At 39.8% G+C, this 25,515-nt stretch overlaps 1 protein-coding gene across 2 annotated transcripts in view; it reads right to left on the bottom strand.

The window, feature by feature from the left end:
* Positions 1–25,515, bottom strand: part of LOC139954403 (inner nuclear membrane protein Man1-like) — a 42,970-nt gene that overhangs the window by 4,719 nt on the left and 12,736 nt on the right. Inside the window, exons 3-13 of one of the 2 annotated variants that reach the window (XM_071954190.1) lie at positions 23,074–23,149; positions 22,353–22,435; positions 22,014–22,105; positions 19,292–19,458; positions 18,037–18,138; positions 15,723–15,825; positions 9,906–10,068; positions 8,418–8,457; positions 4,181–4,268; positions 2,399–2,504; positions 921–999 (exon numbers count right to left, since the gene is read on the bottom strand). In XM_071954190.1, the coding sequence (XP_071810291.1) occupies positions 921–999; positions 2,399–2,504; positions 4,181–4,268; positions 8,418–8,457; positions 9,906–10,068; positions 15,723–15,825; positions 18,037–18,138; positions 19,292–19,458; positions 22,014–22,105; positions 22,353–22,435; positions 23,074–23,149 (1,099 nt within the window). The remainder of the gene's footprint in view (positions 1–920; positions 1,000–2,398; positions 2,505–4,180; positions 4,269–8,417; positions 8,458–9,905; positions 10,069–15,722; positions 15,826–18,036; positions 18,139–19,291; positions 19,459–22,013; positions 22,106–22,352; positions 22,436–23,073; positions 23,150–25,515) is intronic. The other variant, XM_071954191.1, reaches the window with a different exon arrangement.

Here is a 25,515-nt window from a genome sequence, read left to right as displayed (position 1 = left end):
ATCGGAATGTGGGTTCACACCCCTTTAATTACACTTGTGTCCTTGAAGCAAGTTGCTTTTTTTAATATACTGCTTCTCTACCAAGGTTATCAATTTGGCTGGTAACCTACTTCTGGGTGGCAAAAATTAAAATAATATTCTCTACAAAAAGGCACAAAACATGCTTAGCTACTTTTAATATTGAGTTCATACATGCATATGATGCCTTTACATGCCGGGAAAACCTAAGAGTTAGTTGAAAACTTTTTTTGGGTGGTTTGTGTTATTTCATGTTCAGACAGCTTAATGCTTTGGGTGGGATCGACGGCACCAATTTTCCGGGTGAGTGCCACGCTAAAAAGGAAAGACTAATCTTTTGTGGTGAATTGTCGTGAGCCCTCCCTCCCTTCTCATCAGATTTTTTTAAGATTTGAGCTTCTCACTCCGTATCTGAAGGATGCAGCCACAGGAGCCTCCCAAAAAGTAAAAAATACTGCACAAAATTTCTATTTTGAGGAGGATAAATGCGTTAGATGACAGCGAATGTACCACATACTGGAACATTGAAGAAAATCTTCCAAGACCAGTCTGGAAGGCTCAATTGAGTTAAATTTTTAGTCTCTTGATTTTCAAAAAATCTACTCCGCTGTAGTAGAATATAAAGCAAGACAAGTTCACAAAAGAACATAATAAACCTAGCACGCGGACACACACATGGTGTTACTTTGTCTCGGTAAAATTATCAAGAACCAGGCCTCATTGAGATTAACCCACTGGTTAAAAACCTCTTCACCACACATTGATTCCCTTATTAAATGCCGTTCTTATATAGTGCTTTATCACACCAGACGGGCATCTCTAATCGCTCTTACACAAAGCTACGTTTGAAATTTGACAGCAGTTTTGTTTTACCAGTTTTAAAAACTTCCCATTTTGCTTACCATCAAACCAGCTTCCCTGTAGTGCTCTGTACGCTCGGCCTGCACTGTCCGGTGTGGCACATTTCACATACACACAGCCCTAAAGAATCACAAGAAAATAAACAATGATCACTTTGTAATGGATGTCTGACAGGCAAATAAAAAAGTTGTAGCTTGCCTGGCAGCCTCTCATAAACCTTATAAACTGATGAGCCAGCCAAAGCTCCCCTTTTCCATTTTGTACATTGTATGTGTTTTTGGCTTTAGCCCCCATACAAGTGTTTGTTCCACTCTCAGTTCTTACAATACTGCTTAATCTTCAAGAAAACTTTAATCCTTGACGATGATTCTGGTCTTGTAAAATAAGTTTCTGATCCACTAAGCTACAAAACCTGCAGTCTTGTGAAATTTTACGCCAAATTCAAGTCCTGCTTATTGGGTGCTAATATTACTAATTATTCAAACAACACAATCTTTTCTGAAGCAAAAAAAACAGAGTTTAAAGTTATCAGTATAGAAAGGTTTGTGGTAACACCATGTAATGACTATCTCTAATGAGTTGGGGTGGTTCTGAAAAGAACCGTTGGTTTCAACTCGACGTTTCGATCAGTATGCTCTGATTGCTTCTGGAGAAGTTATCAAGTTCCCCATCCTTCTTATTCTTCCTAAACTTCACCGTGCCCCCCACCCACACCTCTCTTAAATCACACACACAAACACCCAAGCTTGTATATGCCTTCAACTGTGGGTCTCCTATTGTCCCTCTTTTATTTATTCTCAACAGCTCCCATTGGCTTTGTACACGTTTTCCACCTGTGGACTTTTCCCAAACAGTGGACCCTTTTTGTCCTACAATGTACTCACACACTCCAACATTCTCAAAATATGCATCCCTGTAGAGACATCTTTTGTTCTTTCAATGTCCCTGTATATATTTGGTTTGCGGTAACACCATGTGTGTATCTACTTGCCAGGTAGAGTTGTTCTTAGGGAACTCTACCTGGCAAGTAGATACACACATGGTGTTACCGCAAACCAAATGTACATTGATACCCCACCATGCAATGCCTCAAATCCTATATAATGTCCCTGTACTTCAGATTTTTCCCCTAAGATTTTGTACATAAAATTCCTTGTGGAGCACCCAGATCCTTACAATTTCCCTGCTGAGTCCTTTTATTTTCCCTTTTTTAGTGTTGTTTTTGGTCTCCAGAAGGTACCGAATATGAGAGCACTCTTGGCAAGTAAAACTAAACATAACTCTTTTTGGCCTCAAGCAAGTAGCCAAACCTCATATCACTGCATCCCGTTTGAACTGAACTTTCAAGATTAATGGAAACATTTCATTATGCGAAACTCATTTGAACAAATCACACTCGTCAAACTCTGTGACACTTTGACATTTTCTCTGTTCTCTTATCGACGTCGAGCCGGGTAAGGTTATTGATGACTTCTCTGTTAGTTACTTCCTTTGTAATACGATAACCGTTTTGACGTACCTCTCTGGAGGTTCTATCCACAGCGACGTGAACAATACCCTCATTGTCTGCGCATCGTTCCAGTATGGCATCCTCTATTGTCACGTGCCAGTCACCATCTGCTTCCCTGAGATTTAAACAAAATAAAAAAATGATTATCAAACCTTGTTGTCATGCTTTTAGTGCACTACACGCACAATATCCCTTTTATTTCAGTAGAACAAATTGCACTGAAAGTTCTGCTTGATTTTCATTTATTTCTTAGCCTTTGAGAAAGACTCTGCTAGGGCCGAAACGTCAGGCCATTAACTATTTTTTTGCACAGTAAAACTGATCACAAGTAATAAGTTAAGTTTTCTTATATATTACTCGATGGACAAAGAATACATGTACTTTGTACTTTTGCACTTTTTCAATGGCCCATACAGCATTTACAGCCCAACCAGCAACTACTGCCCAAGTAGCAAACACAGCCCACAACACAGCCTCAGCCCAATCAGAAACCAAAGCCCAACCAGCAACCACAGCCCAATTAGCAACCAAAGCCCAATTAGCAACCACAGCCCAATTAGCAACCACAGCACACAATACAGCCACAGCCCAACCAAAGCCCATCTAACAACCACAGCCCAATTAGTAACCACAGTACAACCTGCATCAAGCAAAAATCCCTAATGCTGACATGAAGACAAAAAACTGCTAACTACAAAAAAGATGACAAATAGTGAAAAATGTACACAACCACATCAGACATCAGATGGAGCCAAAAATTATTGGAGCAGGAAATCAACTAATTTATTCAGTCCTTGACAAACATCCTAGATCAACTTTTAAGAAAAAAACCATGACTTTAAGAAACCGAAACATCATTTAACAGGACTACAAAATGGTGTTATCTGGTATACGTCTAGACTAACAAGAATACAGTAATTATATGTTTCCTTACAAGCATGAATTTATAGGTTGATAAAAATATAATCAGCTGCAAGAAGTTTCCACTGAAGCCCAGAAATCCGTATTTAGAAAAAAAGGACCAAAAACGGGGACACAAAACGAGCAAAAAGACAGAAGTTGTTGAGCTCTTTTTTTTATCAGCTGCTTCTATTTTTGTAGCCATTTGGACGGCACCCATTTCTCCCTTGAAGTACTTTACAGTAGGATATTGGATTAAGAAAAAGGCTGAAGGGATAACTGACTTTTCACTTCTGCTTAAAGTGGAAAGCTGAAATTTTGAAAGTCTCTGCAAATCCGGGGCCTTTTTTTTCCAACACCAAGACCCAACTCATTCAAAACCTTTGGCTGCCCGACATCTAATTTTCCAAGTCAACCTATTAACTGTGCTTGATCACGGTACTCAATCAAACCTACAAGTTATAAGCAAATATCTCAGTTATTGACAACTTATTGAGGTTAATATTGATCAGGCATGCAACATTATTGGCTGCATAAGAAAATGGAAAATGCTTTAAGAAGCTTGAACGCTTTATTTATTTTCTCTTAAATTTTCTAAGTGGGACAAAACAGTGTCTTTAGTCTGTCATAAGTCAATTTTACAAGCATTTTTTATGACACTTAGCGCACATTTTAAAGACTAGAAGAAGATTTAAGCCAGCCCCTAAACTCCGCCTTGCAGAAAATAACCTTGATACAAGAAAGAAAAAAAAGATTTGAACTGCCTCTAGCTACTGGGCAATCTCAGTAGTCTAGTTGGTAAGACACTGTCACTGAAAGTACTGATAACACACATCGGTGTATGGGTTAAACCCAAAAGAAAAGAAAAAACAGAGGTAAAAAGTGACTCACAGTGTTGGATCAAACATGTTCCTGATCTTGAGACATGGCGTTGGGGTGTAGCGAGGTGTCTTGATGGCTGTGTCCAAATTGTCAAACGCTGTGACAAAACAAAAAAGAATACCAAAGAAAGAAAGATAAAAAGGAAGTTAGCACTGCTGCTAAGGAAGGGAGGCATTAATGCTGAGTGGAATACAGCACTACTGTATTGATTATGTGTACTGCTACCGATTATGGCGGAAGATATCGATAATTCAATTCCTGAAAAGAACTAAGACGACGGGGTATATCTGAATATATCTCTTCAACCAAAACCTACATGTACCCCAAACACATCCAAGGCTAAAAAAATTTAGCTATGCTAAACAGCGTAGCCGAACAAGATCAACTACCATGGTGTATACTCTACATTACAGGCTGTTTAATCCCAATTTCAAGAATTTTCAAGAATTTTCAAGAATTTTCAAAAGGCGAAAAAAATCGGAAAACACTCAAGTATTAAGAAGAACATAATATGAAGAAAACTTGGAAGCCGCTCTAGTCAACGTTTTCTTTGAGCAAACCAAAGTTGTGAACTGAAACAAATGACGTTAGTAAAAAAAACACTGACTTTTTGGAGAGGAAAAAAACTGATTAGGGAATTACAGATACCATCATCATAATTAAAGTAGTTTAGTTTGAAATTAAAAAGCGAGCCTCCAATCTCTAAAGTTTGTCGAGAGATAAATGACTTTAGAGATAAAATTACCGAAGGGAGTGACTAATAAAGAGCCAAATAATTCAGGCAGAAATCAAGGCCAATTGCATCTTAGTTTTGGCTGAATCACGCCAAGCCTAGTTGAGGTTTTCTTGTTGATTAAAAAATGTATATATATATTTTCAATGATTTTTAACCTAATGTACATGTATATGAAGAGTCACTGCAGTCAGAAAAAGGTAGCAATGGGAGACTTTTGAGTTGCTGGCGGTAGCAGAAATGACGGTCCATTTTGCGGCTCTGAGCGTGCACGCACATGCTCAGTATTGCGCTCATAGGTCTGAGCACGAGCACTGCTGGCGAGAACTGTGAAAAAGGACCGTCCAAAAGTCTCCCATTATTCAAACTCTTTAGCCGAGTCAGAGAGTTTCTTTTGAGACTGTCAATGCTTTTGTTGTGCAGAAGATCTACTACCAGAGACATGCCATAGTCTTGGTGGTACATGTAGGTGAAAAAAATAAGGTGATCATTTTTAAAATTAAGCCTTCAAGTCATTAGACAATTTCTAAATATCTTATCTCCTGACTCAATGCACACTACAAACGATACCCCAGTTTCAAATCATTAATACCCACATTCCCTTTACTCAGCGCAACGCTATGTCCTGCCACATTACAAGACTCAAAGCACCTGTAATTATAATCAGATAAGAAAGTACCAGTAGCTTGGGCTTAAGGGTAGGTACATGTGTAATCAATCCAAGTATGCATACAGCCTCCTTCCCCAACCCCCCCCCCCCACTGCAAACACACAGACACTGACCAAGGTTTCAAGGTAGCACCTGTAGTGTACATACCGTCACTTACTACAAGATCATCTGGTTCCCCCCTCCTTCCTCGCATTAATTAAGAAAGAATGGCACAAAACCCTGAGCAAGGTTTCAAGGTAGCACCCTACCTTGCATGTACATTTGTAGCACCTGTACATAACGTCACCAACTACGCGATCATCTGGTGTCCCCCCACCCTACCTTGCATGTAGCACCTGTACATGCAGTCACCAACTACGTGATCATATCTGGTGTCCCCCCCCCCCCCCCCCGCCCCACCACCTTGCATGTACATGTACATAGCACCTGTGCGTACCATCACCAACTATGCGATCACTGAGACTGGCCGACACACAGCCATATTATTCACAACAGGTGAGTGAGGGTTATGAATCAATGCAATACATCCCCTTCACTGTCTGTCAGTAATCAGTGGCCATCCAGTAATCTAATCAGGAAATCCCTGTCCATTCCACCTCATCCAGGTGCGTTCAGAGTAACCCGCCAGACAGGAGGAGTCTGTACATGTACATTCCAGAGGGCTATTGTTTGATTCAAGGGGGATGAAAGTCTCGCAACGGGGAATAAGTGAATGCCCTTAAGTCCGTGCCAGACGGTCTCTGGTTTATTTTTAAACCTTGTTTCACACATCTAGTTTCTGATTGATTCTGTGCTGCTGAGATTACAGCATTAGAATTCTTATATAGAAAGAGTTGCAACAACTTGTGATAAGAAGCGATAAGAAGCGATAAGGCCCTTTTCGAAACGACTGGATTTGGCTTTGGATTTGGCTCAGGCTAGCTTGGCCCCACGGTTGTTTTGACAATTGTACGTGCTTTGCGTATACACGCTCAGGGGTTACAGACAAGAGGGCGGGGCCTGAAGCCGAATCCAAAGCCGAGATTTTGAAAAGGGCCTTAGGGTGTCAGACTAGTCTGCCCATTAGGTTGTGTTACTTTCCTAATAAGGAAATCCTTATTCCATCCAACTCAGGTGCGTTCAGGGCAAACCTGCTAGACAGAAGGAGTCTGTGCATTCCAAGGGCTATTGTTAAACTAAAGAGGGGGGGGGGTTAGGGTTAAGATGGGGGAGAGGAGAATTGGAAGTCTCGGGAGGGACATAAGTGAATGCCCGTAAGTACGTAATAGACGGGCTCTGGTTTATTTTCAAACCCTGTTCACACATACTTGTTCGTTTATAATTTTGACCTGCTCTGGCATTTGGGGTCAGTGTGTGGAAGTGCCTACCCCAGGGAGATGTTTGACAGGATTTAAGGCTTTGCGCCAAGGGTGGCTTCTACATGTAATTGTGTCACTATGGGTAGACATCCAAGAGGTAGTAGGCTGTCAAAAGCGATCTATCATTTTTTTTTAAACCAAACATTTGCAAGCCTCAAAATAACCCACAGCAACCACAATAGATGCCATGGTGCCCTCTGCTTTTGCTGTGGTGCCCTCTGTAAGGTTCCAATACAAACTTACATTTGTCCCATAATCAGAGGAAAATTGCTGTGCCCCCTTCAATAGCAAAGTTTAAGGTCTGCATTTGCTATCCATGCAGGCCTGGAGATTCATCTTCAAGAGGGAGAGGAAAATTTTTATTTTGCAAAGGGCACTTCTGTTGGGGAAAAAGTTCCTTCCTAAATGTATAAGGGTACATTTTTGAAGGGGCACCAAGGCCGTTATTGCTTCTGCATAATGCAAGGCCTGTCTATACACCATACAAGTACACTAAACTTCATAATGCTACTGTGAAAGGGTCAATTGAGTAAAACTTGAAAGCAAGCATTTTTACGCTAAGGCAAGAACAAAAGTATCATTTAAGTATACTCCTTGGGACATTGCTCCTTTCAAAGGCTATTATTTGCTTTCTATTGAAGCCAAGACCGATTCAAACCATCTCCCTGATTTCGTTGCGTGGTATCACACTCTCGCAAAACAAGTCCACAAATTTTCATCAGCACACCTGATGCAAATGACCATCGTTTCCAAACGCTATCCGTGCATAAATAAAACAGGTTTCTAGCGAGACGCAAAACATTTGCAATGTAGACTAAAAACTTTGAACGGAAGCATGCGTTTGCAAAAAAACAAGCTGAAAACCCTGCGTGTGTGTCCGGCAGCAACCCAATAGAATGTATCTTGCTTCCACCAGCTGGCGCCCAAATCATGTAAGGGGGCAGGCAGCTTGTCAGGGGACGCACGTCTGCCGCAAAGGGGCTGGGCAGGCTTAAGGGAACATTACAGAATTGGTGAAGATCACAGATTTTCATACATTACAAAACTTACACGGTCTAATAATGATAATAGAAAACATCCCTTGAAATATTTCTGTTTGTAATATTTCATGAGAAATAAATAATCTAACTTCACGTTTGGAGTTTATCGCTCAGTGAGCGTTTTACATCATTGTCATGCAAAATGTATAAGCGTTTTTTTAGTCCACTATTTTCTTATGATCCAGTGGCAAATCAATCTCAAACTTGTACAGGTTTCTCAGTTTATGTATGTGGTGGATTACATAAAGTTCTTACACTGCCAGCAACTGTTTTGTTAGCAAAAACCAATGCTGTAATGTTCCTTTAAGCTTGGCACGCCAGGACCTAGGGGGTAGGTAAATTGATCTCAGGTGAGATCGTGGCAGCCGGTGAGATCGTGGCAGCCGGTGAGATCTCAACGCAATCTCGATGCTTAATCTTTTTCCCGGCCTCATTTCCAACTCACCTGTGCCTTGCCACACTTTCACTCTGTTGGGGTTCAGCTCCTGATTGACAGAGAGGAAAAAACAGAAGAAACCAAAATAAATTTCTGGGGTTTATGCTTTTTTTTCATGTACGTATTCATACACTCCTACTAGCCCATGTGCTTTCTGATTGAATCTGTGTGGTTGAGATTACAACACCGGCAGACTCGTATAAAGAGAGAGTTGCAACAACTTGTGATTAGAAGCCGTTTTGTATACCCAAAAGCGCATGGACAAACACAGGATGACAGACTAGTCTGCCCATTGGGTTGTGCTGCATTTAGACCGAAATTGACACCCAGCAACCACTTGGCTGAAGAAAACTGGTCCCTCTAAGTCCCAACTCTCTCAATACTGAGCTCTGGGATTGCACATGAACAATATCAAGGCCATGTACAGTATAACTCTGCTTAAAGACACTGGACACTATTGGTAATTGTCAAAGACTAGTCTTCACAGTTGGTGTATCTCAACATATGCATAAAATAACACACCAGTGAAAATTTGAGCTCAATTGGTCGTCGAATTTTCACAGGTTTATTATTTTATACATAAGTTGAGATACACCAAGTGAGAAGACTGGTTTTTGACAAATACCAATAGTGTCCAGTGTCTTTAATGCAGCAAAACACAACAGTGCAAAGCCACAATACTGGGTACATTTTTTGTCTCCAAATTACAAACAGTAGTTTGAGAACCACTGATGTACAGGTAGCAGTTATCTCAATGTTATCAATTAACAATCTCTAAGCCAATGATGAAGAAAAAGTGCTTAAGTGTGTTGAAAACAAGATCAGCAAAGAGTTGCTCAATAGCTACATGTATACAATGTATGTTGCTCATTTGGTGTCTTTGTAAGCCAATGATTGTGACTAAAGTCAAGGCAAGTCATAATATTGACCAAATAAGGATACTAGCTAATTTGGACAAAGTCAGCTCTCTTCTGTCCTCGTCCCCCCCCCCCATACAAAAAAAAAAAAAAAAAAAAATCAGGTAACCCTGTACTTCAAAGTTAACAAGTGATCTCACCATTTGGTGTATTTTGTTGTATTCATTAAAAATTAAACCTTGCAATCCAACAAAAAAAAAAAAAAAAAATTAAGGTTGAAAGAAAATTTAAAAGGTGGTATTACCTGTTACAGGCAAGTCATAATATAAAACATAAGAGGATACAACATGAGCTGATTTGGACAAAGTCAGCTCTCCCCTTTCTTGGTTTTAACAATTTCTTGTTTTTTTTAGGGCCAAATTTCATAGAGCTGCTTAAGCAGAAAATAATGCTTACCAACTCTCTGCTAAGCAGAAATGAGCAGGATACCAATCACAAATAGTACTAAGACATGGTAGTTTGGTTGGTATTCTGGTAAGCATAATTTTGTTGTGCTCAGCATCTTGTTTGTGCTTGAGCAGCTCTATAAAATTGGCCCCATGTTAACCGTGGACTTTAATAGTTGGCCAGTGAATCTCACCAGTTCGGTCATCGGAGTGAACGAGGCGACCACCGGGGACGGTAGAATCCATCTCCAGACTAGAAACTCTTCCCCGGCAATTTGCTGTGTCTCCATCCGTACACGTGACTCGTGGGTGTTGATAAAAAGGACGGCCTTGTCCCAGAGTCGCTGCTTCTCTCGTCTGTAGGACAGAGTCATTTGACAGATATTTACTAAAGGAATAACATATCAAAAATAACAAAAAAGATAAAGCGCCAAGTTGCCTCAATGGCCCAAAAGCGCTAAATACAAAGGTAAAAAGCAACTACCAAATTACAACACTACAATCATATTGAGGTCTGTATAGCGCAGGTTTCCATTAATAAGGTGCTTGAATAAAGAGAAGCACTTTTTAAGACAGGTTTTGAATTTTTCTTGTGAATTATGACACTTATTTATATAGACCCTTGTAAGGGTTTGACAAGGTGCTGTGGCACATTCATCAGCCACTGCCGAAAACACCACGGCAAAGCCCTTCTCAAGGGGAGGGGGGGGGGGGGGGTAGGCCACTTAAATATCTGATTGGAATGTGGAAAACATTCACCAGCCTCCTGAAGAACACCATCTTATGCCATAAAAACAGAAAAACACACATTGTACAGCCATGCTGCTATGCAAAATTTGCCACACTTCAGTACTCAAAATAACTAACAGCAGCCACAGTGATTGCCGCTGTGCGCGGTGATTTTGCTGTGGTGTCGGTTGCAAAGTTCAAACACAAAGTTTACATTTTCCTCAGAGAAGTGCCCCTTCTAGAACATACATTCACGGCCTGAAACGTTGTTTGCTTGAATATTATAGTACACAGAGAAGTGCCCCTTCTAGAACATACATTCACGGCCTGAAACGTTGTTTGCTTGAATATTATAGTACACATTGTACTATGCATACTCTTCATAATAGACTTGTAGACACTATATGGATGACACATAGACAGACTTCCTCCAAGACCCTTCAGGGCAAAACCGTATTTTTAGTAAATTACAGACAAACAAAGAGTTCCAGAACCGGGAGCCTGTAAAACACTGCCACAACACAGTTTCTTTTTATACTTCGTGGAAGAAGAGTTCATTACTGAATCGAAAGATTGATTCTTAATTGCCTTAGCGTGAGCTCAATAATTCTAAACCAAGTTGTATAAACAGTGTGTAATGGTCAGGCTCTTCCCATTTAAATGTCAAGTTCCTATCTGTTTCTACATTTCAAAAAAACACATTAATTGCCGACTTCCTCCCAAACGACTCCAGAAAGAGAGATAGAGAAGGAAAAAAATAGCAATTCAGAATGCACTTCATGAAGCCGCAATAACCTCAGAAGGTGAAGTTATTACTCTGAATGTTAGGGTTTTTACTTCATTAAATATCCGCCAACACACTCGGCCTGTCACAAGCAATTTCTCTTGCTCCTAATTTGCCCCCTCAACACCCTCCTCGGGCTGGGTACCCCTTAGCCCATCTGTTCCCCTGATTGATTGGGTGACGGAGCAGGGGGAGGGGGGGGTTACAGCGGAGAAAGCTTGAGTGTGTGCCGGACTAGTCGCTAAATATACCGCTACTCTAGTAACCAAGGCTGGTACGGCTAGAAGACAGGAAACGTGTTCAGTCTGGACGTGAATCACCCATGCAGGACGTTAAGCAGAATTCGGCCACATGAACATGTATGATTCTTATAATGAAACAGTGCTTAGCATGTACTTTATGCTAAGCAATTATTCATCCTATCGTTGCCATCCAGCGTACCACATGTAAAACAACCTCCGTGGCAGTACGTACGATGGATCTCTCTTGTTTAACACAGCCTATTGCGCTGCCAGTCCACTGATATTAACAAGATGATGTTTGTTGGTCTACAACCAAGTCTCGCACTAAGTCTTGCAAAATTTTCAACACAAAATGCTTTACTAAAGTTGTGTGAATGCAAAACATTGTAAGCATCTACGGAGATTACTAAGGTGAAAATGGAAAAGGTTCCTAATTCTTAAGTACATAAAGTTGTGTCAAGTTTTAGAGTCAACTTTTATTAACCCTTCCAAAGTACATACTGAACATACGTTCATAAATACCTCAGACAGTTTCGCTATTCCTATTGGATTGTGTATAAACCTTTGTTTATAACCAGTAAGAAGTGTTGAAACATGGGCGTGACACGCGAGCTTGCACCTGTGCTTTTAAGACAGTTTCTTCATTCCTATTGGTTGAGAGCAACGGCTGAAACAGTTGTTCCACATCACATGATACGCGCGACGCGCACAGCATTCCCTTATAAAGAGTTGTTTACCCGAGGGCCTTACCATTTCATAGCTGGAGGGGTGTTGTGTTGAAAGAAATCATTGAACAATTATAATTTTTGCATTTATTTTACTTTTTGACCAAAAAGGGTTGATGTTTTTGACCGTAAAGTTATTTATGAATGGGAATCAAAGTGTGTTGAATCGGTTTTCAACTAGTGGTTTAAACCCGCCGAGGCTTGGTTCTTGATAATTTACCTCGACTTCGTCTCGGTAAAATTATCAAGAACCAGGCCTCATTGAGGTTAAACCACTAGTTGAAAACCTCTTCACCACACATTGATTCCCTTAGTATTGATGATGCATTGTATTGAAATGTCCCTGACTATAAGCAAGAACCAACTGCAACCAAACTGTCTATAACGGTCATCAGGTTGCAGAGCATGTATTTATACAACTGTTACACGCTGTGATGGCCAATGGGGTCCATGGAGTTTCAGACACCCAATAAGGCTCCAAAGACAAGTCCAAGGGTGCCATTTTCCCTCTTGTGTGAACCCCATCACACAGCATGCAACAATTGCTTTATTACACCATGGATTCCTCTACTTTTGAAGGCGAGCTGTTGACATCTTCCAACAATATTTTGACAAATTACCACATAAAAAGCAGATGAATAGGTCGTTGACAGAAATAATTCTTCACTGTTCCCTATCTCAAACCCTGGTTTTGAAACTGCCTGCAACAGTGTACGATGTCTAGCTGTGTTGTTGTCTTTGACTGGATGGGACACACATTCAGCTGTCAGGATGGGGACAAGGGCACTGACAGGTACCGTCAATCAGGATTATCCACACTGCCAGACCATCTGTCATTCTTTACCATCTTGTGCAGAAAGATCTCAACAACTCTCTGATTTCTCTCTCACTAGAAGCCTCCAGCAAGGAAGTGCAACATAATCTAGACTCAAGTTTTTTTGTGTTTCTTCTTTAATTCTTTTGTTAAAGGGTTTAGACACCTTTTGTATAATTAAGGTTTTTGCTATGACATAATCCCTACTCACAGAGAATGAAGATGTATGTAATATAATTTACTGTAGAAGTTTTCAGCCTCAATGATTAGTCGTCATGTTTTGGGGAAAAAAGAAAATCACAGAGCAATGTTTTCAGGAGAGCCACATAAATACATGTAAGTTGTCGTGCTAAAATAATTTTTGTCTCCTGAGACTAGACTATTTTTGTGTTATTGTTTTACTCATTTCTCTAAAACTACAGCACCCCAGCAAGTAATATTTTAAGTGAAGCTTTCTATCATCATTATGCTCAAACCGTGTAATTTCAATGTAAATCTGTGGACATTTTGTTTTGTGTCACACAAAAAGTACTCAAACCCTTTAAAAAAAAAACAGATATTGATTTTGATTGCTTCCGACAAGAGATACACTCAGCGAGTTCCTGACACGCATGAAGGAGTTGTTGATTACGACTTGAAGTGAAACTTGATTCTAATTCTTGTCCTTGAGCACTTGATCTCGTGCAGGTGATTAATTAAAGAGAAAACTGTTTTTCTGGTTTTCACAAACAGGCAAAGTGAGTAGTTTGTACATTGACCCAGTTGTACCTACTTGTAGGGGTTCTCCCCTGTCAAGACTGCGGCAGTCTGGATTGAAATTTCACAAGGATAATTTATTTGTTATTGACATTTGTATATCTAAAGAGATTTTCAAGGCCCAAAGTAGAGAAGTACATAGGGACAATAAGCAAAACAATATATAAGTATATCCAGTGTGACCACTTGAAGAAGGTGCATGCACATCACATCATTGGTAAAACTTATGAGCACTCTCAAAATTGTTAACCAACCTGTGAAAACTCCCTTGAATTTGACTGACAACACAAACTTGTGAAAAATTTATCAAACTAGAATTGTCCCATTTCAGTGTGAACTACAAAAAAGCTGTTCAATTTGTTGCAGTTCATATAAAAACATGAATATAGGACCTTAGCATCTAGTGTGCGTTTACACTGTAGCAGTCCAAAAATAAGCATGGTGAATTTTATGGTCTTTAAATGTTATTTTCTTCTTTTGAAAGTACTTCAGACAGAAATATTTCTCTGTATGAATATTTCATATTGAATATGAACTGCTCCCACCTCCCCCCCCCAAAAAGGCTTTTGTTTTAAAAAAAAAAAAAAAAAAAAAATGTTGTATTTCAAGAACATGAAATGAAGGTTTCTCAATAAGTTATAAACTTCATTCAAATTTTTGTACAACGCTTTAGACCACAGTTGCTTTTTTCGAAAAAGTTAACGATCAAAATGAAAGCTAATTTTAAAAAGAAACACAAAAGTATTCCCATTCGCAGACAGGGCAAGACAGGGCAAAACAGGGTAAGCGTGGGTAGGATGGGGTGACAGACCTTTCTCTGGTTCCAGGAGATAAGGACAAAATAAGATTTGGGGCTGCCAGAGAAAATACGACAAAGACATCCCTATGTGATGATTGCTTGGAGGAAGGGGGGAGGGGAAACCCTGGATAAGACCCTGTAGTAGTTCTTGAAGGAAAGAGGTTTATATTCTCTCATGATTGAGGTCTAGTTCATCTGGCCTGGAAAGTACACACAGACAGAAGGACGACAGTGTGGTTTCTGCTGCCTCAGGCTGGGTGCAACATCAGAAATGTTCCTATAATAGACATTTGGATTTCCTCTTGAAAAGCCTTAAGAACAAATAAATCTGATCCCCACAGGACCTGACGAAGTTCTTTACAGTCAAATCCGTTGCACAGAAACTAAAATGTTTTTCCTGTACTACTACGCAAAAGCTTTGAAAGACTAAGCGTAATTAGCAACAACAACAGGATGAACAGGAAAAGAGAAGAAATGTTCAGTTTTAGATGTAATGTAGGAGGAATAAGACAAAACGGGGAAACCCACGCAATCAGTTAGGGACTGAAAACCCAATTCACATGCAAGGCTTCGGGTCCGAGTTAAGATTCAAACTGGGGTCCACAGGGGTGCAAGGCAGGGAAAGAAACCACTAAGCCAACTACATTAGCCCTTGTACATGTGAAGATCAAAGATCTGTAAATACGATTTGATGAGATTTTATTTGACTCAGACCCAGGACAAGGTACTATTCTCCACAAAAGATTGATGGATCCAAGAGTTGTTATTGTATTAACTCTTTCAGTGCCAAGGTCTTACAGGTATGATCTATTTTACATAGTATGTATACCGAAGGCACCATTATCATGCATATGAAAAAAGTATGATCCTTTTTATTCACTCAAAAAGTGTCATGTACATGTACAGTTGTGTGTACGACCCTTACATGTTATCATAAAAGGGCATTATCACTCAAGAAACACTTCAGACTTTTGGATGTACCTAGAAAGGTAACACACATCAGCAAGAAACAATTTGTTAAGTGGGAAAGAGTTATGTAAATGTATTTTTGTATAACATAATTTTAAAAAACCTAAAAAAACACAGGACTGTGTTCAAAACCCCCTACAAAAAGTGGGCACTGAAAGAGTTACAAACATGGTTGTATTTAGTTAGTGTTTACCTGTGTTTAAGCGGTATGAGGGTATCTCGGACGTGTGGTAGTGCTAGGTACGGAGACAAGCTCTTGTCCTTGTTGTAGGCCATTTGATGACTTCTCAACATCTCTGCAGCAAGATTAAAGGGTTTAATATGTATGTAAAAAGGAGCAATTCAAGAACACTATAATGTGGATGATATAATGAATGACTGCAATAGACCGATCCATTAAGCTCCGCCCCATTGCATACTGACCAATCACAACCCATTGCACAACCAAAAGTCCGACGCTATAAAATCTGACATACGTGCGCGTATGCTTGTCGCGCGCAACAGAGTTGTGCAGAATGGCATTGGAGAGGCTCATGTGTTCTTACTCACATGTGCACCATGGGCGGAGCCTAATGGATGGGTGTATTGGTAACAGTACATGTAAGGCAGTGTTCTCACTTAACAGTGGTCCCCCTAACCAAATGTAAAACAACTTCATATTATTTCAAAATACCAAGTTTTCAACAACTATATGAGTTTTCAATAGTCATTAATTTTAGGAAATATTTATCAATCTACAGGGTGTATGGCCCCACCTTTAAACAGAAGCTTTAACATTTTCTACTGTTGTTTCCTCAATTAAGTTTTCAAGTTCCAAAACTACTGCTTTGTTTCGGCTAGTACATTTATTTTTAAACATTGTCTAGTTGTTGTAATGTGCTAGATGTACATTCTTTTACTTGACAAGCCCTGCTTTTTTGGAACAGTGGAAAGAAATGTTACTTTGAAAATGAATTGAATTGAAAAAAAAATTCCTGATGTTATCGCAAACCTCTCCAGATCAAACATGTAGTAATCCCACATCGCAAAGTTCAAAATCCCCACTTGCAAGGAAATTGAATTAACAGATAATTCATCATTACGCCCCACAAGGGGGAAATGCATTTGTTGTAAAACATGTTCATGTAGTCCATTATCTAAAAGAGGAAAATCTACATTATGCAACGGTATACATGTACTCATGATGAGTTTTTACATGTTTGATAAATAGTACAGCAATTACGCTTGAGGGGCTGTTGGTGTTGAAAGATTTGTAAAGCTTTTTTGCATAATTTGCATTTATTTGAGTGAGAAATTACCTCTTTCTCAAAATTTAAACTACATGTACATGTACAGTTGTGTGTTACTTCAGAGGAAGCCGTTTCTCACAACGGCTGTTTCTATCAACAGCTCTCCATTGCTTGTTACCAAGTAAGTTTTTATGCTGACAATTATCTTGAGCAACTACCAATAGTGTCCAATGCCTCTAAAGGTATGTTTGTTATTTCCAGCTCATTTTTCTTTATTTTTCTAGATTCATCAACTTCCTCGGTTTGACTTCTTGCAACCAATCCACCCCCCCCCTCCACTACCTTGTACTTTAAGACTGTTAGACTCCAAGTAAACAACCTGTTGAGACACGTGTAGGAGGAGGGCAGGGCAAGGGGGCAGGAAGGCCATGTCTGGACAGGGGAAGCCAAAACACATACCCCTGGACACGGAAGTAAACGTTTCTTAACTCTACTAAAAGTTGTGTGGTAGTTTGAAAAACAAAATCTGCACACTCAGAATTCAAGGTGTGGATATTGTAGTTGAAGTTTTGGGATGCATACTGTATGAAGGGAGGAAACATGCTATACAAAAGCTTGCTCTTGTTTTTCTATTATTTTTACTTAAAAGTGAAATGTTTTTCAAAATGCTTTATACTATCGTAAGCTACTGTAGGCTTCTAACCAAAAGTTTTCATTGCCATTGAGTTTAAGAGTGATTAACAAACATATATACCTTCCCTTTAAAGGCAGTGGACACTATTGATAATTACTCAAAATAATTATTAGCTTAAACCTTTCTTGGTGACGAGTTACTGGGAATGGTTGATGGTATAAAACATTGTGCGAACGGCTCCCTCTGAAGTGCCATAGTTTTCGAGAAAGAAGTAATTTTCCACGAATTTGATTTCGAGACCTCAGATTTAGAACTTGAGGTCTAGAAATCAACCATCTAAACGCACACAACTTCGTGTGACAAGAGTGTTTTTTTCTTTCGTTATTATCTCACAAGTTTGATGACCGATTGAGCTCAAATTTTCACAGGTTTCTTATTTTATACATATGTTGAGATACAGCAACTGTGAAGGCTAGTCTTTGACATGTATGCAATGTTTATATGCAGACATTTCTTCATGTCTGAAACAGATTTCTAAAACTGAACCTTTTTTCAGATATTGAACATAAACTGTCAATTGTTTGGTCTCATTTTAATAACATCAGTTCTTGATGTCAATCTGAAATAACTGAACCAGCACTTACCATTAATCTCATCCACGAGTTCAAGCATACGTTGCTTCTCATCCCTGTCTCGCTTTATGCGATACATTGTGTACTTATACACCAGCCACAACACCAGCACCACTGGGCAACAAGAATCAAAACCACATGTAGAATTCAAAATACACACACACATGTAGTAAATTTGTTAAACACAACCATCAAAAGCTTACATGTTCAATACAATTTCAAATTTTGCATGGCAGGAATACAATCAAGTGAGGTTTGCAGAGACACCATGTACATAAACTCTCTTTGTGAGGTGCGGTGGGATGAAAATCCCAGGCCTAGAATTATTCATCCATGAAAAAGGAGCAAGGCCATTTTCTTTTTGTAAAGACCACTTTCACTGAACTTATCTTAAAGATTATATTAATCTTTTGAAGGTGCACCACCACCAGGACCAGCGCAACAGAGACTGTGGGCTCCACAGCCCAATTTTTATAGAGCTGCGTAACGACTGATTTGTCCTAACTGTGGGAGCTTCCTTTGTTTCTCGTCTTTCTTTTTGTTTCCTTTTTGAATGAGAGATCACCTACATGTAACTTCATAAGGCAACGTATGGCCATTTCCAAAAGTGAGGGACACACTTAACTGGTTTGGGCTGTCAACCTAAATCAACCTTCACCAGGGGTACCCGGGGCTGAAACAGGTTTTCTCACTTTGTAGTCCGTAAGGATGTAACCATGTATATCATCCACTAGGAGCCTGGCTGGTAGAGCAGAATGCACCACCATCCCAACATTTTAGGAAGCAATTATGGTTAGGGGCACAAGTGTAATGAACGGGATTCTAACCAACACTTAACTGCTGAATCATGGGGTGTCGTGGCCAAGTGGATAAGAGCACCGAACTCAAGCTCTTATGCTTCTGTTCAACAGAGTGTGGGTTCGAATCCAGGTCGTGACACTTGTGTCCCTGAGCAAGACACTTAACTATAATTGCTTCTCTCCACCCAGGGGTAAATGGGTACCTGTGAGGGCAGAGATGGTTCTTGTGATTGGTTTAGCCATGTAGCGCATATAATTGTCGCACAGGCTGTATACTCCCCAGGGAGCTGAGATGGTTTAAGGAATGATTTAAGGCCCAGTGACCAGGGGTAATGTCGGAAGCGCTTTGAGACACCCCGTGAAAAAGCGCTATATAAAAACCATGTATTATTGAACTAAACAGCTTGGCCACAACATGCTACCATGTAAACCCTTGGTTGTGACAATGGATATGAAATTAAACTTACCTAAAGCGAACACGACCAGCCTGAAGACGACCAACACTGCTGATCGTTGCACCCTACACAGCCAAGACATCTGGGGTTGCAATGACTCCAACCAGATGGTCTGTTCAGTCAACTTCTTCAGTCTGCCCTCTTCTACCGTTAGAGGCTCTTTCTCAGAGTTGTATAACCTTCAAAAGTAACAATCAACACGGGTGAGAGTTATTGATGACCAGAAAGTCTGGATGCACATTTTTTTAGGAATTTAGAAATCCTTGCATTTCCACCTTTTGGTAACTCCTGGAGCTATAACTTTCAGAGTTATGGGGAACAATGTCCTCAGCACTAGAGAAGTATGTGTACAGATCAAAGAGCAGAATTTATTAATACTGGGGAAAACAGTGGCTGATTTTCTTCACCATGCTGACGTAAAAATTCTGATTTTGGACAACACCAAGAAAGTGTTCATCCCTGCATTAACTCCTTCCCCTTACATACTGACTAATCACAACAGACTGAGCAAGTGTAGTGCATTCTCAACCTTTTTGAGACCAGATGCATTGCTTTCATTGGAAGGTAAAATGTTGGGTTGGGGTGGGGTTTGGGAGTATCAAAAATAAAATGAAAATCATACATGTGTACATGTAGTCAAGTAATACGGGCCAAGCTGCAAACTAGTTAATGCATAGTGTAACATTGGGTTGGTTGGGTAAGGGACATAAATTTAAGTCCCCTACCTTTGCTTTCCGATGAATAGTGTAACATTGGGTTGATTGGGTAAGGGACCTAAATTTAAGTCCCTTACCTTTGCTTTCTGATGTATGGTGTAACATTGGGTTGATTGGGTAAGGGACCTAAATTTAAGTCCCTTACCTTTGCTTTCTGATGTATGGTGTAACATTGGGTTGATTGGGTAGGGGACATCAATTTATGTACCCTACCTTTGCTTTCTGATGTATAGTGTAACATTGGGTTGATTGGGTAAGGGACCTAAATTTAAGTCCCCTACCTTTGCTTTCTGATGTATGGTGTAACATTGGGTTGGTTGGGTAAGGGACATAAATTTAAGTCCCCTACCTTTGCTTTCTGATGCAGCCCTGATACTTCACGACGGCAACGACGGCAATTGCCGTCGTTGCCCCTGCCGATTGCCGCAATGCCCTTCAAAAACCCAATTTTTCACGGCAATGATTGCCGTGCCCTTTTCTCATCATTGCCGCCGTGCCCTTCCTCCCCAAAACAAATTATATTCAACGTTGTCAAAGTTCGAAAATAAGCTAAATAGTCCCGTAGCTGTGTAAATTTCACGCAGCGAAATAGGCCCCAATTTTATGCACGTAAGGCACAGCAGCAGATTTCAGGCCGGTTAATTGTTGTTCTTTGCGTGCGACAAAAAAAATATTCGAAACATTGAACGCTAGAGGGCGTTTCGGAACAAAGAGATAGCGTGAGATTAAACGCCCTCTAGTGGTAAAATTACGCAAACCAACGCTAAGCGCCTTGAGACAAAGACTCGACGTGCTGCGCATGCTGGGATAGTGGTTTTCCCCATGCTTGGTACATGTGATGTACCATCATGTATAGCATAGTTGTAGCGCACCGCATGCATTTATTCTGTCAACATCATGTCAAAATGGAGCAGTTACGTGGGAATTTTAGAGTCTCTACGAAAAACTACACAACGTGCATGACCAGTAGTAGGATTACGTATGAACAAAAATTATTTATTGTGTATTGTAAGTAGTTGTTCTTTATTTGGTTGAGTTAGATGAATGCTTTCTTTTTCATTGGGTAACAGTTAGAAAATAGAAAAATTTGAAGAACTATTTTTTACAGGCAACTCAGAGGTTTTTTTTTCGAACTGCCGTCGTGCCCATCGCAACTTTTTATGATTGGCCAATGCCCTTCCAAATTTTTGAAAATTGCCTTGGTGCCCTAAATTTTTACAAAAAGTCAAGGCAAAACTGCCATGCCCCTTAAAAGCCGAAGTATCAGGGCTGCTGAAGTATGGTGTAACATTGGGTTGATTGGGTAAGGGACCTAAATTTTAAGTCCCCTACCTTTGCTTTCTGATGTATGGTGTAACATTGGGTTGGTTGGGTAGGGGACATAAATTTAAGTCCCCTACCTTTGCTTTCTGATGTATAGTGTAACATTGGGTTGATTGGGTGGGGGACATAAATTTAAGTCCCCTACCTTTGCTTTCTGATGTATGGTGTAACATTGGGTTGATTGGGTAAGGGACCTAAATTTAAGTCCCCTACCTTTGCTTTCTGATGTATAGTGTAACATTGGGTTGGTTGGGTAGGGGACATAAATTTATGTCCCCTACCTTTGCTTTCTGATGTATGGTGTAACATTGGGTTGATTGGGTAAGGGACCTAAATTTAAGTCCCCTACCTTTGCTTTCTGATGTATGGTGTAACATTGGGTTGGTTGGGTAGGGGACATAAATTTATGTCCCCTACCTTTGCTTTCTGATGTATGGTGTAACATTGGGTTGGTTGGGTAGGGGACATAAATTTAAGTCCCCTACCTTTGCTTTCTGATGTATGGTGTAACATTGGGTTGATTGGGTAAGGGACCTAAATTTATGTCCTCTACCTTTGATATCTGACGTATAGTGTACTCATCTTTAACAGTGTGACGCTGGAAACAGCAGAATGTGATTTATATTTTAGAACTACCATTTTGCGTATTTCTGACCTTTGACCTAGAAACTAGTCTCAAGTCTTAAGGAGCTTACCTGAGACCCCACTGGGTGTTGTTAACAATCTTTTGAAGAGCACCCTCAAGGTGGCGGTTCATCCAGAATTTCTGTTTCTTAATCTCACTCTGCTGAAAAAGAAATATTTTATTAATATTGAAGAACCGTGCTCAAAACAATTTGTTGTTCAATCCACAAAATGACCTATCCCATCCATAGAATAAAAAAACCATGGTTAAAGTTGCACTATTTGTTTAACTGTTGTTCCAAGGTCTGCTTACTATTTTTATAACATTTTAAGACAAAAATAAAGCTGACTACTTTATTCATACAGAACAGTCAGTTTGTTTTCACGATGATACTTCAGTGAATACTTACAAATTCAAACTTGAGAAACAACTTTGCTTCATCAAATGTCATATTGTTGCTTGTGACATCAGGTGCTTTACACTCGTACTTTCCTGTATTTACATCACACACAAAAAACACAGCAAAGGTTAGTTCATTTATTTTACTTCCCTTGACATGCAAAAATAATACACCACACCTTGCTTACAGCCATATTGTACTCTGGCACATTTTTTATTTGGCCTATCCACTCATCGCTAAAAGAGGCATCAAGCCAAAGAGCCAAAGAGCCAAAGAGCAACTGGTCCCCTCTTATTTGATCTTGTGATTCTATGTCTACATGTAACTGTATGCAGTTTAGGATGTGCATACTGTACAAACAAGATATATTTGAAATGGGATAGTGTCAAACGACTTGCATTTTGACACGCATGTAGTACTAAGCTTCCTATACTTACTACAAGCGCCATACAAGTGCTCAAAAGGATTTTTTTAACATGTGTGCACGCAAAGTAGTCACTTTAATTAGCCAATCAGGATTTTTTTCTTGCGCATCCCAACCATGGGTTAGTGACAAGAGGTATTGATACGGCACACTGCCCATGGTGGGGAGGCTGGAGGCTCTGTCCAAGGTGGGATTTGAACTACAGTCCACTGAGATAGGGAAAGAATACAACCAAGACAGACTGCTCCCCCTTGAAATGGGAGAGGTGAATGAGGAGTATGAGGGAGGAAGGGGGAATCAACTCACCTGCAAGATCAGATAACTTCACATACAAAGCCTGCACAATCTTCATGGCCTCAATATGGTCCATTTCGTCTGTGTTCTGTAAAAGAAAAGGGGGAGAACACTGACTTTAAACAAACAGACAAACAAACAAACGTCATTGCACTTATTTTCCACTTAAGCAAACATGCGTAACATTGGTAAATGTCAAAGACCAGTAACCACTATCCACAATTGATGTGACTCAACATCGCATATAAAATAACAAACCCGTAAAAGTTGGAGCTCAATCAGTGATTGGAGTCGCAAGAAAAAAGTGGAAACGAATCTTTTAAAAATTTCACAATGAGTTTTGACTCACAAAAGCCATTGCATTTCAAGCAAAAATATTTCAAGGGAGTTCCCTATTATTACTATCTTTATAAAGTTGTGTGCAAATCTGTAAATATTTCGTACCAATGTTAAATGCACATCCTCACAGTGCAGGTCCATCAACAATAAGTTTTCTGGACCCCAGATAAAAAAGTAGAGATAAAAAAAAACTACAAAAAAGCTATTTTCAGTGGTAACTGGTTTAAAGGCAGTGGACACTATTGGTATAATTACTCAAAATAATTATTAGCATAAAACTTTTCTTGGTAACGAGTAATGTGGAGAGGTTGATGGTATAAAACATTGTGAGAAACGGCTCCCTCTGAAGTGCCATAGTTTTCGAGAAAGAAGTAATTTTCCACGAATTTGATTTCGAGACCTCAGATTTAGAACTTGAGGTCTCGAAATCAACCATCTAAACGCACACAACTTTGTGTGACAAGGGTGTTTTTTCTTGCATTATTATCTCGCAACTTCGATGACCGATTGAGGTCAAATTTTCACAGGTAAGTTATTTTATGCATATGTTGAGATACACCAAGTGAGAAGGCTGGTCTTTGACAATTACCAATAGTGTCCACTGTCTTTAAGAACTTTGTTGTCCTTACAACAACAACAAACATGTTAACTAAAAATGCCACCAAGTTCACAAAAAGACCAAATTGGATACACTGTATTACTACATTTAAAAGCAATTATTTTTTTCTAAGGAAAGACCAGTCACAAATCATTTTCTTCAAACTGAGCTCATATTGTGGCGGATGCATGAACAAGTCACCAGCTGGAGTCCACAATGAATGAATGAATGAATGAATGAATGTACTCAGTGAGATCATGAAAACATGTTTACTAATGAGGAAATCAATTACAAATCAACAGTCTTCATTCATCACAGCACAATTTGTTGTTGCGTGATCGTTTCTTGAGCTGGTAACGGGTAAAGTTCGACCTCTGAGTTTTTTTCTTCTCCATTTCATGTGCGTGACCGCTTACCACCCCCTTCTCTAATTTCATACATCGATCAGTAACTGACAGCTTTAAAATGACAAAGGAATGATTTTGTGAACATCTGTAACTGTTTAGAAATCATGGAACTACGTAGGAAGTAGATTTTGTTACAAGCGCAAAGGTACAATGTACCAGACATGGAATTTCATTTTTTAAAGCGCAAGGCCATTTTCCGTTTGCAAAGGGCACATCCATTGACAAATCTTAAAGTCAATGGGAAAGTTTTGATGGGGCACCAAGGCCAAGACCAGAGGCAATGGCCTGCGTGTAATAGACCAATCCATTAAGCTCCGCCCCATTGCATATTGACCAATCACAATGCAACGAAGGTCCGACAAATAAGGTCCGACATGCGTGCGCATATCTTGGCGCGCGCGGCAGAGTTGTGCAGAAAGGCATTGGAAAGCCCCACGTGTTCTTGCTCACACGTGCGTCGTGGGCGGAGCCTACTGGATCGGTGTATTCCAGGCCTGATGTCATGACATAAGATCAACAATACAATGCGGATCATACTCCTTCATATAGAAGATTGTCACTTTATGTACAGTTTGCATAGTTATGCAAGTTCAACATCGTAAACAACAATCTTCTGGTACATGTATGGTGCACGAAGTCACGAACATGTACACTTGTACCCAAACATATCAATCATTCCTTTGGTCCATGAGTACAGTACTTGAGTTCAAGATCAATTTTTAGATGTGTATTGTACACAACGCATTAGAAAACTACAGTTGTCTTTGTGTTTGGGACTCCCTGTTTTGATTTTAAGCCACAGAGTTAGATTGCTGGGATAGTGACTTGCTTAGTCAAAACTTACATAGCACATGTAACACTACATCACGTATATTTTATTTGAATTCCTCAGACTATAGACGATGTGACCTCTGAGGCCACACGGAAACCATAACATGATTCGTGCGCATACCGCCGGGCAAAACCTTTGTGTTTTGGCAGCCAGCTAGAAAGTGTATGCAATGTTACCATGACTGCGTGTCTTTTTGCCCGGCGAAACATGACGTATACAGTGTTCTTTTCAGCAGAGGGTGGTTTGAATGTAAACATAGGTCACATCGTCTATAGAGG

This window comes from Asterias amurensis, chromosome 2, assembly GCF_032118995.1.
Source record: "Asterias amurensis chromosome 2, ASM3211899v1".
Taxonomy (NCBI): Eukaryota; Metazoa; Echinodermata; class Asteroidea; order Forcipulatida; family Asteriidae; genus Asterias; species Asterias amurensis.
This window is presented reverse-complemented; position numbering and strand designations above follow the sequence as displayed.